This window comes from Conger conger, chromosome 1, assembly GCF_963514075.1.
Source record: "Conger conger chromosome 1, fConCon1.1, whole genome shotgun sequence".
Taxonomy (NCBI): Eukaryota; Metazoa; Chordata; class Actinopteri; order Anguilliformes; family Congridae; genus Conger; species Conger conger.
This window is the reverse complement of record NC_083760.1, coordinates 23,618,128-23,633,112: the sequence shown is the minus strand read 5'-3', so window position 1 is coordinate 23,633,112 and position 14,985 is coordinate 23,618,128. Positions and strand designations below refer to the sequence as shown.

Below are 14,985 nucleotides of genomic sequence, written 5' to 3'. Positions count from 1 at the left end.
ATAAACAGCTTCTTCCTGCGCTTACTACCATACACGCTCCAGTTCAGTCGCTTCTATCAACCGCACAACGTGCACTTCCTCTCCGTCTACATCAGGTGGGGTCGTTCAAACTGCTCGGAGAAGATTATTTTCTCAACCATCTGATATGAATTTAATTACCATGTAAAAAGATATCTCCCCAGCCCAGTGAGACTGACACTCTGAGGTTCTCGCTCTACTCCAATTGCCAAAGCAACCAGAGGAGATGGACCTTGCATGATTGCGGCTGACGACAAAGAAAATGAGAAAACTGCACCTAATTTCCCTAGCAGTGTGATACTCGCTGATTAAAAAAACAAAAATGTAATAAAGGTGCGGGCTGCAGCACCGTACGGGATCGGTTATGAATGTGAAATTAACAGCAATGTTTTGTTTTTTTGAGCCTCAAATGTTTTTTTTGTTGTTTTTTTTACACAAGCTGCTGGCATGAGCAGCCGTGAGATGAGAGACACAAAGGGGAAACAGACTACAGTGCTCACCTGAACTACAGTGCATTTGGGTGCTGAGATGAGATGCAATTTCTGTTGATGGCACTCAACCGGCTAGTGCCTATGGGGACAATAATTTGAACACACCTCAGCAGTGCCCCCGTCAAGCAAACGCGCTCATTCCATGAACAAGCAAATAATTCCATTTAGACTGCTGTCATTTGGGTGCAAAATGCACTGTACAGAGAAGGAGGCTGATTTTTTTTTTCAATTCAGGGACCTCATCCACTCCATTCGACCCCTCACTAGTAGCAGTGGAAGGGCGATTCTGTCTACAGTAGGTAACGGCAGGGGTCTGTGTCGGAATGTCCCTTCTGTGCAGTATAAATAGTTTTTTCCCCATTGTCTCACAAGGAGAAGTGGCAATCTATCATCTGGATACAGTGCTAATGTTTAGGGAGCAGATGAGAAAACAGTTCCTTGCATAGTTAATAAGCCTGTTCACATTTTAATTAAGAAACTTAATTAGCTTAGCCAAGAGAAGTGATAAGGAGGTCTTCAGATCTTACTAGTAGCACGTGCATCTGTAGGAAGTCTTAACTGCCCTCTCTATCACTCTCTTTCGTGTTCAGTCTTCTGATCCGCAGTGCGGGCCTTGATGAGAATAAGGCACAGTACACAATGGAAACAGCACTCCAAAACCAAGCGCCCCTATTCTGCCTAATTACAAGCCACACTGTTTCTGAAGGTGCAATGGGCACTGACAGACATTGTATAACCCACTGTGTCTGCATAATCAAAGGAGAAGCAGCAACAGAACATAGCTACGATAAAACAGGCGATTTTGAAAGTACATGTAACAGCAAAGCATACGGAATCCAGAAGATTCCACAGCAAAGATTTATAGGCACAAAAATAAACAGGGAATGTCCTCTCTCTCACTCCCTCACTCGCTGCAACCCAATAACAGGGCCGAGTGAGTTTGGCCTCAGTGTATTGGACAGGGAAGCAGCCATTGATCGAAACCAAGCCCTTGAGAGCTCAGGCCAAGTTTCCTGCTTTTTTACATCCCCTCCAGCCTCTCTATGACCTTACCAAGGCATATTCCTTATAAAGAACAAACAACAAAACAATGTATTACACTGAATATCATTGCGCCCCAGCTCGGAATCCCTCTCAAGATTTGCCGACAGGCCATGAGGGGAAAAATGGCGCTAGACAAACAGCAACTATTGACAAATGGGAATGGTACAGCGATCACAGAGTGAGAACTGAGACTCTGATGGGTATGATGACGGATGATTGAGCTAAGAGAGCTATAGCCGCAGCTGGGCCTGAAGTCTGCCCTGACCACAAACCCACTCAGCCCTCCTCTATGGCCCAGAGCTAGTGAAGCAGCAGATCTACTGATTATGAGCCCATTCTCCAAACACCAGTGCATCACTTAGCTCCACGCTGCACGCTGTAAATGAAAGTAAATAACACTTAATATTTGGTAGCATATCCCTGGCTTCCAATAACTGCATCAAGCCTAAAACTATCTCATTCTTCTTTTGTGATGCTTTTCCAGGCTTTTACTGCAGCCTCTTTGAGTTGTTGTTTGTTTTGGGAGGGGTCCCTTCAATCTCCCCTTCAGGAGGTGAAATGCATGATCAATTGGGTTAAAGTCTAGTGATTGACTTGGCCAGTCAAAAACCTTCCACTTTATCTCCCAAATTAAGTCCTTTGTCACGTTGGCAGTGTGTTTTGGGTCATTACCTTGCTGCATGATGAAGTTCCTCCCAATTAGTTTGGACGCATTTCTCCATAAGTTGGCAGACAGAATGTTTGTGGACACTTCTTTGTAGAATTCATCCTGCTGCTACCATCATGAATTACATAATCAACAGAGATTAGTGAGCCCACTCCAGAAACAGCCATGCAAGCCAAGCCATGACACTTCCTCCACTGTACTTCACAGATACGCTCAGAGATGAGCAGATCCCTTTTTTCTCCACACTTTGGTAGAGGTTAATCTTGGTCTCATCAGTCCATAAAACTTTGTTCCAGAAATGTTGTGGCTCATCTCTGTACTTCTTCACAAATTGTAATCTTGCCACCCAATTCTTACTACTGATGAGTGGTTTGCATCTTGTGGTATAGCCTCTATATTGCTGCTCTCTAGGTCTTCTTCTTGATTCTTGATTGAGATACCTTCACCCCTACCCTGTGGAGATTGTTTGTGATGTCACTGACTGATGTTTTGGGGTTTTTCTTCACAGCTCTCATAATGTTTCTGTCATCAACTGCTGTTGCTTTCCTTGGTCGACCTGTTCGATGTCTCGGTTGTATGCCAGTGGTTTCTTTCTTTTTCAGGACATTCCAAGTTGTTGTACAAGCTATCCCCAATGCTTGTGCAATGACTCTGATCGACTCCCCCTTTTTCTAAGCTTCAAACTGGCTTGCTTTTCTCTTCTCAAATGTTGCTACATCTTTTCTAACACAAATGCAATCTTCACAGGCAAAACCCAAGGCTAAAACCAAGAGTAGACATTCAGAACTATTTATTGTTAACCAATCAATCTAACAGGACACATCTGGGCAACAATAAACACCTGTCAGTCACATGTTCTAATGCTTTTGCTCACTTAAAAATTGGGTGATACAAAAGGTGATATGTTCTGAATTCTCAAACAAATCTAGATAGAAATACCAGGAAATAAAAGCTGAAATTCAGATCTGTAATCTCATGATCATATTTTGCCCTCAAACTCAGTGTATAGCAAAAAGAAAGGAATTGACCTTGCTGTTCCAATCCTTTTGGAGGGGACTGTATATGAATTTAGGAGCGGCAAGTCCGAGGACGATGAACATGGCGGCACTGATTTCACAATTGCGGCTGTATCTTTATCTGGAGTTTTCCGACGTGCAGTATGCAGTGCAGTACAAGCGTACTGGTAGCAGGCACGGGGGTAATAGCTCAAGCTTATTGAGCTGCGTCTGCGAAGTCTGAGTCACTGGCTGGTACTCAGGAACTGTGCAAACAGGCAGTCTGCATTCTCAAAGAAGATGGAGCCCTGGGCAATGTAGCCTTGCCCTGGCTGTATAGCCACGTCCACACAGAAACCCCAAAGGAAAGAGCTGCTGCGATCTTGTTTGAGCTCAATAAAAAAACAGCCTCAAACAAGCGGTGACCACGGTGCTGGCGACAGAGGGAACGGGCATTGGCGTGAGTCACCGTGTTTCGTGGTCACTGTCAGACAAGATTAAAATTGGATTAAGTCACTGGATGGGATTTGGCGGTGGTGGTATTGGGGGAAGAGGGGGGTGTGCTGGCTTCACCCACGGAGATACATTCTTTATCGATTTCCTCCCCAGATCTGCCAGGATATTTAATGGGCTCGCAGAGTAATTATCCGTGGGCTGTATTGGCAGAATCGACAGCCGTACGGGGAAGGGAGGCTCAGCGCCCAATGGTTGCTGGTCCCAGAGATACAGCATGCAGACCAGCGGTGTGATCGATAGACAGAGAGCAACTCAGCTTCTCATACCGAACAGCTGCTTCTTTCACTGCACGGCCATACCACCCCATATTACATTTTCGCGTATTTCCCAAAAGCGCTTATGTTTTCCTCTCAATTGTGTGCCGAGCACACTATCCAAAAACCTGGAAGTTTTGAAGACGCAACTTCAAAATCCCCACGGAGCTTTAATAAAAATGGATAGAATAGACACTCATAGAACAGACAGATGTTTGTTTTAACTGTGCATGTGGAGACAAAAAGTTCTGCCTGTGAGGTTTCCCTCAGCCTACTCGATACATCCAGGAGGCACACTGTATCTCAGCTTATAGAAATCCAATTATAAACAAGGCACCACAAACACAATGTTTTTTTTGGTGAAGTGCTATTTTTCGTCGTCCCCAGTAGCTGAGCGTAAATCACACGTGTTTTATTTTTTCTCTCTGTTCTGAAAGCAAAGAGTAGCTTTGCATGAGATTGGATTTGCGCAATTCAATTTGCAGTTCATTGATCATCTGTAACCGGGCAGGTATACGAGTGACCAGTAAATCAGCAATGATTTATTTGACAGAAAAAATGATTGATTGAGAAATGTCGAGATGCATGTCAGGAAAAGGACACAGCAACACAATTGAGATGGAGAAGGTAAAGAAATCCAGCATTACGAAAGGACTCCAGCAAAGTAGGTTACTCCACATACTTGCAAAAATAAACTGTCCTCAGCAGTATTATCTTGAATACATTATTTTAAAAGTTTGCAGATTCATTTTTAAGGCAAGCTCAGCAGAAACATGAATGCATATGTTTGACAAGAATTTTATTGAATTCAATTTTTAACTTGTTTCTGAGTTACTGTACATTGGCACAAAATCAAGGAGGTACAACTGACAGCCACAGCAGAAATATATTACAGGTGAAGCTTAGGTAAGTACTGTTCCGTATGAGTGTGTGTGTGTGTGTGTGTGTGTGTGTGTGCGTTTATGTGCGTCCTGAGGCCCAAATATGCAACATACTTGCTAATCAGACTCATGAATTTTCAATCTCCATCGTAACATAAATTACAAAGTCCACCGATGGAGCCATATACACATATAGGCTAAAGTCTGAAATTAGTTCCAAGGGGGACATATTCCCTGAGGTCAGAGGGCAATCTGTCATATGCACACTGCCACAGTACATTCATACACATCATACATCATGACAGCAGTATCATGACACACACAAAAAATGTATGGCAATGCACAATGTATAAAAATAAATAAATAAAGATATCAATGAAATGTTAAAAATAAATGTTATAAAATGTGTTATAACGATTTAGAAAATTCAATTGTTAATATTTTTGTGTTTAGCATGGCTCTACTCATAAAGAGCAATCCCATTTTACAGTTTTGGAATATTCCCTGGTTGTCTCTTGAACTTGAATTTGTCCCTTGACAATTAATTCCACAAACAACATCACACAGACTTCTTGGTATTCATGGTTTATTACTGCAGTTAAAAAAGACCTTGAATTATGTATGGTGATTCATGTTCACTTTTTTGGGAAATATTATAAGAAAAATTATGCAACTATGGCATTTTAGCGCTTACATTCAGAGATTTCTGAAAGTATTACTGACCCTTAACTTCACTGATGTTTCCTCACTACTACAGGTGAACCAGTAAATGTATACTCAAAATGTGGGAAACTTTTATACAAGACCTTTCAAGAAAGACTGCAGGTGTGGCATGGTGCCATAATGATCAAAATCTGAATATACACTCACTGAGCACTTTATTAGGTACACCTACTTATTCCTAAGATTATCTAATCAGCCAATTGTGCGGCAGCAGTACAATGCATAAAGGTCAGAGGAGAAGGGCCAGACTGGTCAAAGCTGACCGTAACACAAATAACCACACATCACAACAGTGGTATGTATGAAAAGCATCTCTGAACTCACAACACGTCAAACCAGCAAGTGGATAGGCTCCAGCAGCAAAAATAAACCAATAAGTAAAAAAAATAAGTCTAATAAATACCTAATAAAGTGCTTAGTGAGTGTACATGTAAACCTGACTGAGCAGTAAAATGCTGTGATAATCCTCACAGAAAAACAGCTGGTACTCACCGGTTTCCACATCAGTCAAGTGCACCTTGTGGTCGAAAGAGCCGGTGAGTAATCGCCGCCCACACTGACTCCAGCAGGCATCCCTCACTGCCCCACTGTGGGAGGAGCACGTCCTCAGGCAGCGCCCACTGCCGGCACCGTCCCAGACCTGCCACACAAACACCACAGCCCACAGTCAGCAAGGTCACATGACCTCTGCATTATGACACATCTGCTTTCCAGTATATTGTGACATACCAATAGAACAATCAATATAGCATGTAAACACGGTCACACATATATGGTATTCATGTACTGTCAGTCATTTTGAGGGAGAAAAACAGCTTTTTATAAGGCAGCAGCCGGTATTTTGTACTGCTGTAGTTCTTATGATTCTTACAGAGTACACATTGTAAAAACTACAGTAAGTGCATTCTCTGTGTCAGAAAAATCAAAGGTGCGTGCACAAAATACCAGCTGTAAAGGCAGAAAAAATATATTGGCGATGTGTGATCTATGTGCTTTTCTACAATGTGGAAGTTATTTTTAAAACCACAACTGCAGGCTGCTGCGCAATGCTGTAATGTCACCATTAACACCAGCAGCTAAGGGCCCTCATGCAGTCATAAAACAAGAAAGCCTAGCCCACTCTGCCCTCGGGGGATGAGCCAAAATGGGTCCCGCTGCTGTCAGATAATCAGAGTACTGACTCAAACTAACTCAACTCTACGGAAGAACTAGAGCCAGACAGGTTTCCTTGGGTTTTGGCAGCATAAGCGCCCCCTGCCTCCTGACCAGGTCTCTACAAACTAATTGATGCCAGTGAGAATCTCTCCTCTCGTGCGGGTGTTGCAATTGCTTGCGAAAACCAAGGACAATAATTTCACAAAATGGGAGAAAGGCTTTTATAAGTCCAGAAAGCACGCTTGTAGATAGATTTAAAATTTCTGACAAAACACTGGAGTATTCAGTATGGGATGGGTGGAGACTAGGGACTGCATCATATATTTAGTTTGTGGATGCTTTCACCCGGCGTGAGTTGCAGATCTTTCACTTTATGTATTATGCATTAATGCAGCAAGATACTTTACTAAGGCAATTCAGGTTAAGCACCTAGCTCAAGGGTGCAAGTGAAGACTGGCAGTGTATCACCTGGGATTGGAGTCTACAGCCCTCCCGTTACAAGCCCAGCTTTTTTCCCTTTATGCGATACACAAACAAAAGCAGTACGTCAGGTCTCACGCTTAACCTAAATATGTTTTTTCGTAATTGCACTAAACACTTTAATTCCCCATGCTTATTAACGGTAATGAGAGATTATTTCCATCATCAGTTTTCATCTCTCAAATTCATAGTATTCGTCTTGGTCCAATACTATTATTAGCTTCATATAATTTCCCAGCCCCATCCTCAAGCAAAAGGCAACAAAAACATTGAAGACACTTAAAATGGAATATGTAGATAAAAATATTATGCAAAAACGTATTATGCAAATACACTTAATTAGAGCCTTGGGATAGAAGTGCTCGCTATACGCTTGACATGTTTAGCAGAGCACTCGTGAATATTCATACACACCGTTACAAATTGGCAGCAACTTCCACGCGTCTGATTGGCTCACTGATCCTCCATTTGCTGTCTTTATGATTAAGTATGGAGGACATGTATTTGTGGGACATTGTGAAGCCTGTATATCCTTTATTGCACACAAACAATGAAAAACATACACTCACCGAGCACTTTAATAGGCATTTATCAGACTTATTTATTAGACTTCTACTACTGTAGCCTATCCATCCAGTTATGATGCATTGTGTGTTCAGAGATGCTCTTCTGCATACCACTGTTGTAATGTGTGGTTATTTGCGTTACTGTCACCTTTGACCAGTCTGGCCATTCTCCTCTGAGGTCTCTCATTAACAATGTCTGCAGAACTGCTGCTCACTGGATTCTTTTTTGCTTTTTGCACCATTCTTTGCTGACTCAAGAGACTAGTGTCATGAAAATCCCAGGAGATCAGCAGTTTCTGAGATACTCAAACCACCCTGTCTGCCACCAACGGTCAGTTACTTAGATCAAATCTTTTCCCCATTCTGATAGTTGATATAAACATTAACTGAAGCTCCTGACCCGTATCTACATGATTGTATGCATTGCACTGCTGCCACACAATTGACTGATTAGATAATAGCATGAATTAGTAGGTGTAATAAAGTAAAAATGTTCCTCATAAAGTACTCGGTGAGTGTACATTAAACTTAAATTATTATTATTTTTTAAATATTTTTTTCAGAAAAGTCGAGAAACCGTATAGATTACATATTAACTTCATTGTCACATGAAACTATGACCTACAAATACACTACAAATTCTATAAGGACACCTTACCCAGAGAACTTCACAGGGACTAGCCTGAAAGAAGGAATACTGAAACAAAAGGGGAGCTCTGAGCAAAACACGCCGTTTGACGAAACAGGGGGAAATGACTGACGTTTCAACGTCTATGACATTTTCCTCAGAAGGAGGAAAAAAGAGCAGTCAAACTCATCTTTACTGCACTACGGTTGAGGGACATACGTAGGCAGTTGTCATTTTAAGTTGTCAGTTTGTTCCAGCAAAGGGGATAATGGCTGGAAAATGTATGCTGTGCATGCATATACTAAACATAATATAGCCTTTAGATTTTTTTAAAGATAGTAATCAGAGAACAGAGATTGAGAAACAAATGAAGCTCCTTTGTACTATGGCCCATGTAGGAAGAATTCTGACACCCACTATTTCTGTAATAGCACACACGCACACACAAACACACACATACACACGCACATGTACGCGGACACGTACGCACACACATGCACACACACACACACCACACGCACACGCACACAAACACACACCACACACAGACACAGACACACAGACACAGACACACACACACACACACACACACACACACACACACACACACACACACACACACACACACACACACACACAGGCGTTAGGACCCCGCTGTGTGAGAGGCGGCAGTGTGGGAAGTTTTGCCCTGGTACCAGACTGCAGGGACTCTCAGTGGCAGGCTTTCAGCTGCTCTCTGATTCCAGGGGGCCGGAACGGCAGCCCTCTCCTCTCCATCACAAGTGTGACTCAGCGCCCGTTGCCAGGGAGTCCCACACATGCAACACCGCTCTCAGCACATCACTCAGCTCCCAGCCAATTACACGCCGCCACACGTCTGAAACCCGGCCCGCAGCACAATCAATCCTGCCTGGAGGATTTATGCACAGAGGAGCTGAAGCCAAGAGCAGGGGGAAGCGCAGGGTAGCGGTTAATGAACCAGGAGTCTGCCGGTCAGCTCCCTGTGTGCGCTGCTGCAGCCCTGCCGTTGTGTCTCAGGCCAAGGTGCTTCACTCGCACTGGCAAAATACCCAAATAGTGATGGATAGTTTGTTTTTAAAAAAATGTTTGTTCTGCAAGTCACCCTGGATGATACCATCGCAGACACGGGGAGCGAGGGCAACAGTTCCGCCTGGAGAGGGAACTAGTGTCTGAAGGTGCTGGAGAACGAAGACAGTAATACATTTCCCAAACAAAAATATGTCTGACCTAAACTTGGTTTCTAAATCACTATCGTGTCAAGGTCGACATGCGCTCTTATAAATGTATTTTGTGCAGGAATAGAGCTCACTAATATGTGCATTCCTGTGGAATCGCTATTTAGTTTAAATACGCTTGATGTGCCTGACTTTAATGTAGCCAAACCAGCAACTTCTTCTGAGGATTAGCTGGGCAATAATTGAATTAAATTAATGCATTTTAATATGTATAGACACCAATTTATATTATTCTTACATGAGTTACAATGTGTATGTGATCGTATATGCATCCTGGCTTTAACGTGGGATTTAATCTGTGTATTAGGCGATTACAATTATTTAGTACTAGAGCCAACCAGGCAGACATGAAAAGTAAGTACATTTCTATACATGTAACAGTCTAGCTACATAGTTAAAATTGATCCGACTCAAACAACTGGACTAAAGTAAGTTTGTAATGATCTTACTAATTAAAAGTAAGATAATTACAAACTTGGTTTAAAATCTTGCGTCCCAAAATATTTCTGTTAACTTTATTCCTAGTTACCATCAGAACCCCTGAAAAAAAACATTATATTGTGTCCAGACTCAATATATGTGCAATAACACGAAAACAATAAAGAAGAAAAACTTGTACAATTATTCCCAAGTTCTGTGCATGAGACACAGAACTGCTACAAAATGGCAGCTTCCTCCTGAGGTGGTACACACTGTGGAGACCCACAGTGCCATGGCAAGATATGTTAAATGAGAAGGGATATTATCACTGTTAATCAGCCGTTAATTACATATTATACACCCAGGGGTTATTGAGGGGTGCTGTGAATGTTTTTCTTGAGGTTTTTAAACCACATTGTGTTCATGCTGTTCTCCTGAGGAGTGGGCAGCACCAGACCGCCCAGAGGGCTATGAACAAGTCTTTGGATTTCAGACAAAAAGGGTTCAGATTAGCTAGACTTGCTTTGTATTGACAATACTTTTCAGGCATTGTACTGAAGCCGTGTTATTTTAGAGATAATAGCGGGTGCTATACAGTACTGGGTGCTGACAGGGGTAGGAATCCAGAAGTCGGTTGTTATGGTGACAGATGAAGGAACTTGCTGCATTGTCAAGTTGACAAAAGTGCCCTGAGACAAGGATTATGCCTTCAACTCCCACTGCCCAAGTAGCACACTAAAATATGTACCCATGTATAAGTAGGTTGTCTTACTCGCAAATACACAAGTATGTGCGCACGAACACGCGCTTACACACACACACAAACAGGGACAAATATACTCATTCAGTGCAGACCCTTTTCCGAGACTACCTGGGACACAAAGGTGGCTAATAGAATGCACTTAGTCTTTTTTTTCTCTGACCTCTTCAAGGTGGTGAGATTCGGGAGTAGCGGGGAAGCAGCACTGCGGTATCTGTGCGGAATGACTCATCGCTGCAGGCCCAGGTCTACTGCACCGGAGAACAATGAGAGAAAACGCTAGCACAGAGCCGTGGCGAGAACGGGGTGACTCACAGTGATTCAGTAATCACGTCCGAACGTATAAAAACATGAGCGTAAGTACATTAGCGAGGGCATCCAGCCTAAAGAGCACCCTCCTAACATATACTCAAAAAAATTTGATACAATATTATAAAATTCGATAAAATTCAAACAAAACACACGTACAACACCTTCAAGAATACTCCCACAGCTACTACCATCTTGATACAGGGTATTCATCGGACGGACATTTACGAGTTCTCCATTTACAGTAGACCCCATGTGCGGCCAAGGTTGGATCCTCAGCCATGACACTCTTTACCGTTGCCCCAGTTCCATATATAACTCTCTCTATGTTCCCTCGTCTGAATAATGTGGATAGAAAAAGGCCAAACTAGTCACGCCATTTCAGCTCCAGTTTAGGTGTTTGACACGAAGGTAAAAACCACCCAGCTAAGAGTGTTGGCATGTTGGACATAAATTGCCTGTTTTCCCTGTACACTTTTGACCAGCTATGCCTATTAGCTTTTTCTTTCTTTGTAACCTTGGCTGACCCGCCGCTTCGCACTTTCAGCAGTGAGAAAAGAGCAGCTCATTACAGCACCATCGCACTGAGATTTGGCAGCGCAGCACAAAATGGCCGCCTTTTTGAGTTGCTCATTAAAGCCCATGTGAGGACTGGAGGCCACACTGAGGTGCTGTTCTTGTCCTTGGCTTCAGAGGCCACGCTTGATTTCCTGGTCAAAGTCCTGCTTGGTCATGAGAAATTGATGCCATTACCACAAATCACTTCACAGCAATCTGTCACACCTGTCATCCAAGCCGCACCACTGATTGCTGGCAACAGCAAAAACAAAAGCAGCAAGCGCCAGCCTAAAGCTGATACACTTTTCTAGTTGCGGCTAAAACTTCAACAGCCGTCTGACAACACGAACAGGCGTCTTGTAGCAAGTAGCTGATGGAAGTACATGAAAAATACTTTTAAAAAAAAGTACTTTGCCCCCTTTGTTTCCCAATGCCAGATCACATTCATAGGCAGATACCTGCGCTATGGATTCAGGAGAGCAGAGATAACCGGTTCTTTTCAAGCCTCAGTTTGCAAGCTGATTGCGGAAAGACATGAGTCAGAGAAAGGCATTTCATGCACTGCTGAAAAGGCGGTCAGCGAGTACAGCGAGATGCTATCATCCCAGGCGGCTGAAACCTTCCCTCCCTGGGCGATGCTAACGCCAAGCCCGCATTCCTCTGTGGGGCAGCCGGGGCCACAGTCAATATTGACACAGTTCAGATTTTATACCAGACAGAGGAGCCCATACACGCACTGGTACAGCCTACTAAAATGTACCAGACTTGTTAACGTGACACACCAAGACAGGAGTTAATGGAGGACTGACGGCCTCAGGTGAACTCTCCCAGAGGCCAAAGGTTACCCAAAGGAGTGACATGACAGCACGATTAAATTCACTCCCAGCCTGGTTCCTGTCTCTATTCAAACCCGCTGCGCAGTGAGAAGGGGAGAACTCCCTTCAGCCCAATATGGGAAGGCCTGCAATTCCACCATTAGCGCGTCCACTGAGTGCTAATTATGCGGGGATATGAGATTCATTTTCAGAATCAAATCCATCTGAGACCCCACACTTTATGAAAATAATTTGAGGAAGGGTGGTGTTAACTCTCATCTGCGCCTGAAGGTCAGTGTAAGTGCGGCAGAGGGAGTAGCTTAGTTAACTGAAAATGAAGTATAGAGCAAGCAAGTTCAGCGGACTGTCTGCGGAGATGAAGCTTAAACAGAAATTAGAACAGCGCTAGCTTCCTCGATAGCTTCTGGGGAATTTTCTGACATCAAACAAGGATGGAAGGGATTAAATGAGGATGCCCGTCGCTGTGTGAAAAGGATATTGATTGGAGGCGAACATAAAATCGTACATTCGATACATTTCAGGGATCAACATACATTCACACTGGTACACGATGGTGGAAGTGGATTGAAAAAAACTTTGGTGTGAAGATACATTGAAAAGTATTACAATTTCACACATTTTTTGGAATATATACTTTAATACATGTTTGTATGGTTTATGGTTTATGAAGACTTGATTAAATAGAGGAAAACGTTCATTTTGATTTCAGCTGGTTTCTAAATGGCTTAATTCACCTGGAGCACATACAGACTAGCATTCCCGAAGCAGGGAGTTTTTTTGGAAGTGCTGGCCCAGTGTGTGTTCCCCGTTCTTCTTGATGCCTCAGATTGCGGACGTGCTTATTACGAAAACAGATGCCGGGGGGTTGCCCTCTGTCACAGGCACTACTGCAGTCTGAGGCCCAGGATATTCAGGGTTCAATTACACAGGGCTTTTTACAAACGATGAGACAAGGCTACCTGTGCCTCCAGGATAATGTGTCACCCAGTCCGATATCTACATTATCATCCGTCTAACCTCTTCTGGTTCCTAGCAGCTCCCAATGCAATTGGATGTCAAATATAATGACCAGAATTCAGTGGCGGCGAAATGAGGTTAATAAAAAGACATCAAACAACAATAATGAATTTGTCTATATAGCATCTGTCAAGGATTGCAGTAGTTCAAAGAGCGTGTGGGTGTGGGAGGGGGTGTTTCCTGTCAACAGCCATTGATGTACAGCCCCCACCTGGGTGATATTCAGCAGCCACTTTGCACCAGAACATTAACCACACATTAGTTCAGGTGGAGACACAAGGAATTATCCATCAATTGTACAGGGGGACAATTACACGAGCGGATTGGGAATTTCAGCAGGACATGGGGGAACACCCCTGCTCTTTTCGAGAGGCACGAGCTCCGTGAAGACCACAGAGGGTGTTTCTACATAATAAATTTCAGGGATCTCCAGTCCAGTGCAATCTGAGGCTACAGCAGTCAGCGATAAATTTATAGCCGAGTCCTGCCTAGGAGGCTTCCCAGGAAACCTGTATAAATCTTCACACACCTGCTTCCAGTCCTCTGAAACGTGCTCGTATGAGCTGTGTGTAAGCGCACTTTCACACGCAGACAAAAAATAAAAGCCATTAAAAACTCATTAAGCGGAGACAGGAAGAATAGAAGTCAGTAATCAAAGCACTGGCAGTAAAATAATTGTTTTGGGTAATGGCCATCACTCTCTCAGGAAATGTCTGGAAGGTTTGCTTCACCCAATCAGTGCTGGCAGCTCTCAATGTCTCATCTTCAGAAGTGAGGGGTGTCCTGAACAGAGGTGAAACTTTTTTTGTGGAACCGAACAGGTCTTTCGCAAAACAAAAACAACAGATGAGCTTGTTATGGAATGACTCACAAGCTGTCATCGCTGTTGATACAGAGCCAATATTTTTACCGGAATAAGCAGCTGGCTTAACGGCATGGCGTCTTAGGCCTGGAGCTATTGCAGAAACTCCATCAAAACTCAAATGTGTGCCTGTTCTATCCCCAGCAAGGGTATCAGATGTGTTCATAAAAGACAGTGACAGCAATAGCTAATCCCATAACTGCCGCGTGGGCACTTTCACCTCATGGGCTGAGCCATCTTTCACAAATCCAACCAGAGCAAAAATAGACCACCCCCATTCTTAATTAACACTACAATCTGGTTCAGCTGAAAACACCCATTCAAGTTCCACAAACCCACGAAGATTAACCTTTCAGAGATCCTACAACAGACTAAAAATAGACCAGCATATGTATTTAACTCACAACACATTACATTACATTACATGTCATTTGGCTGATGCTTTTATCCAAAGCGACTAAGCAGGAGACAATCCTCCCCTGAAGCAATGCAGGGTAAAGGGCCTTGCTCAAGGGCTCAACGGCCGTGTGAATCTTATTGTGGCTACAC

The 14,985-nt window shown here is 43.3% G+C and overlaps 1 protein-coding gene across 1 annotated transcript in view; it reads right to left on the bottom strand.

Moving 5' to 3' along the window:
• The window catches only part of wdr25 (WD repeat domain 25), a 40,284-nt gene that overhangs the window by 7,991 nt on the left and 17,308 nt on the right, over nucleotides 1-14,985 (bottom strand). The window contains exon 2 of the mRNA XM_061256497.1: nucleotides 6,082-6,229. Coding sequence (XP_061112481.1) covers nucleotides 6,082-6,229 — 148 coding nt within the window. The remainder of the gene's footprint in view (nucleotides 1-6,081; nucleotides 6,230-14,985) is intronic.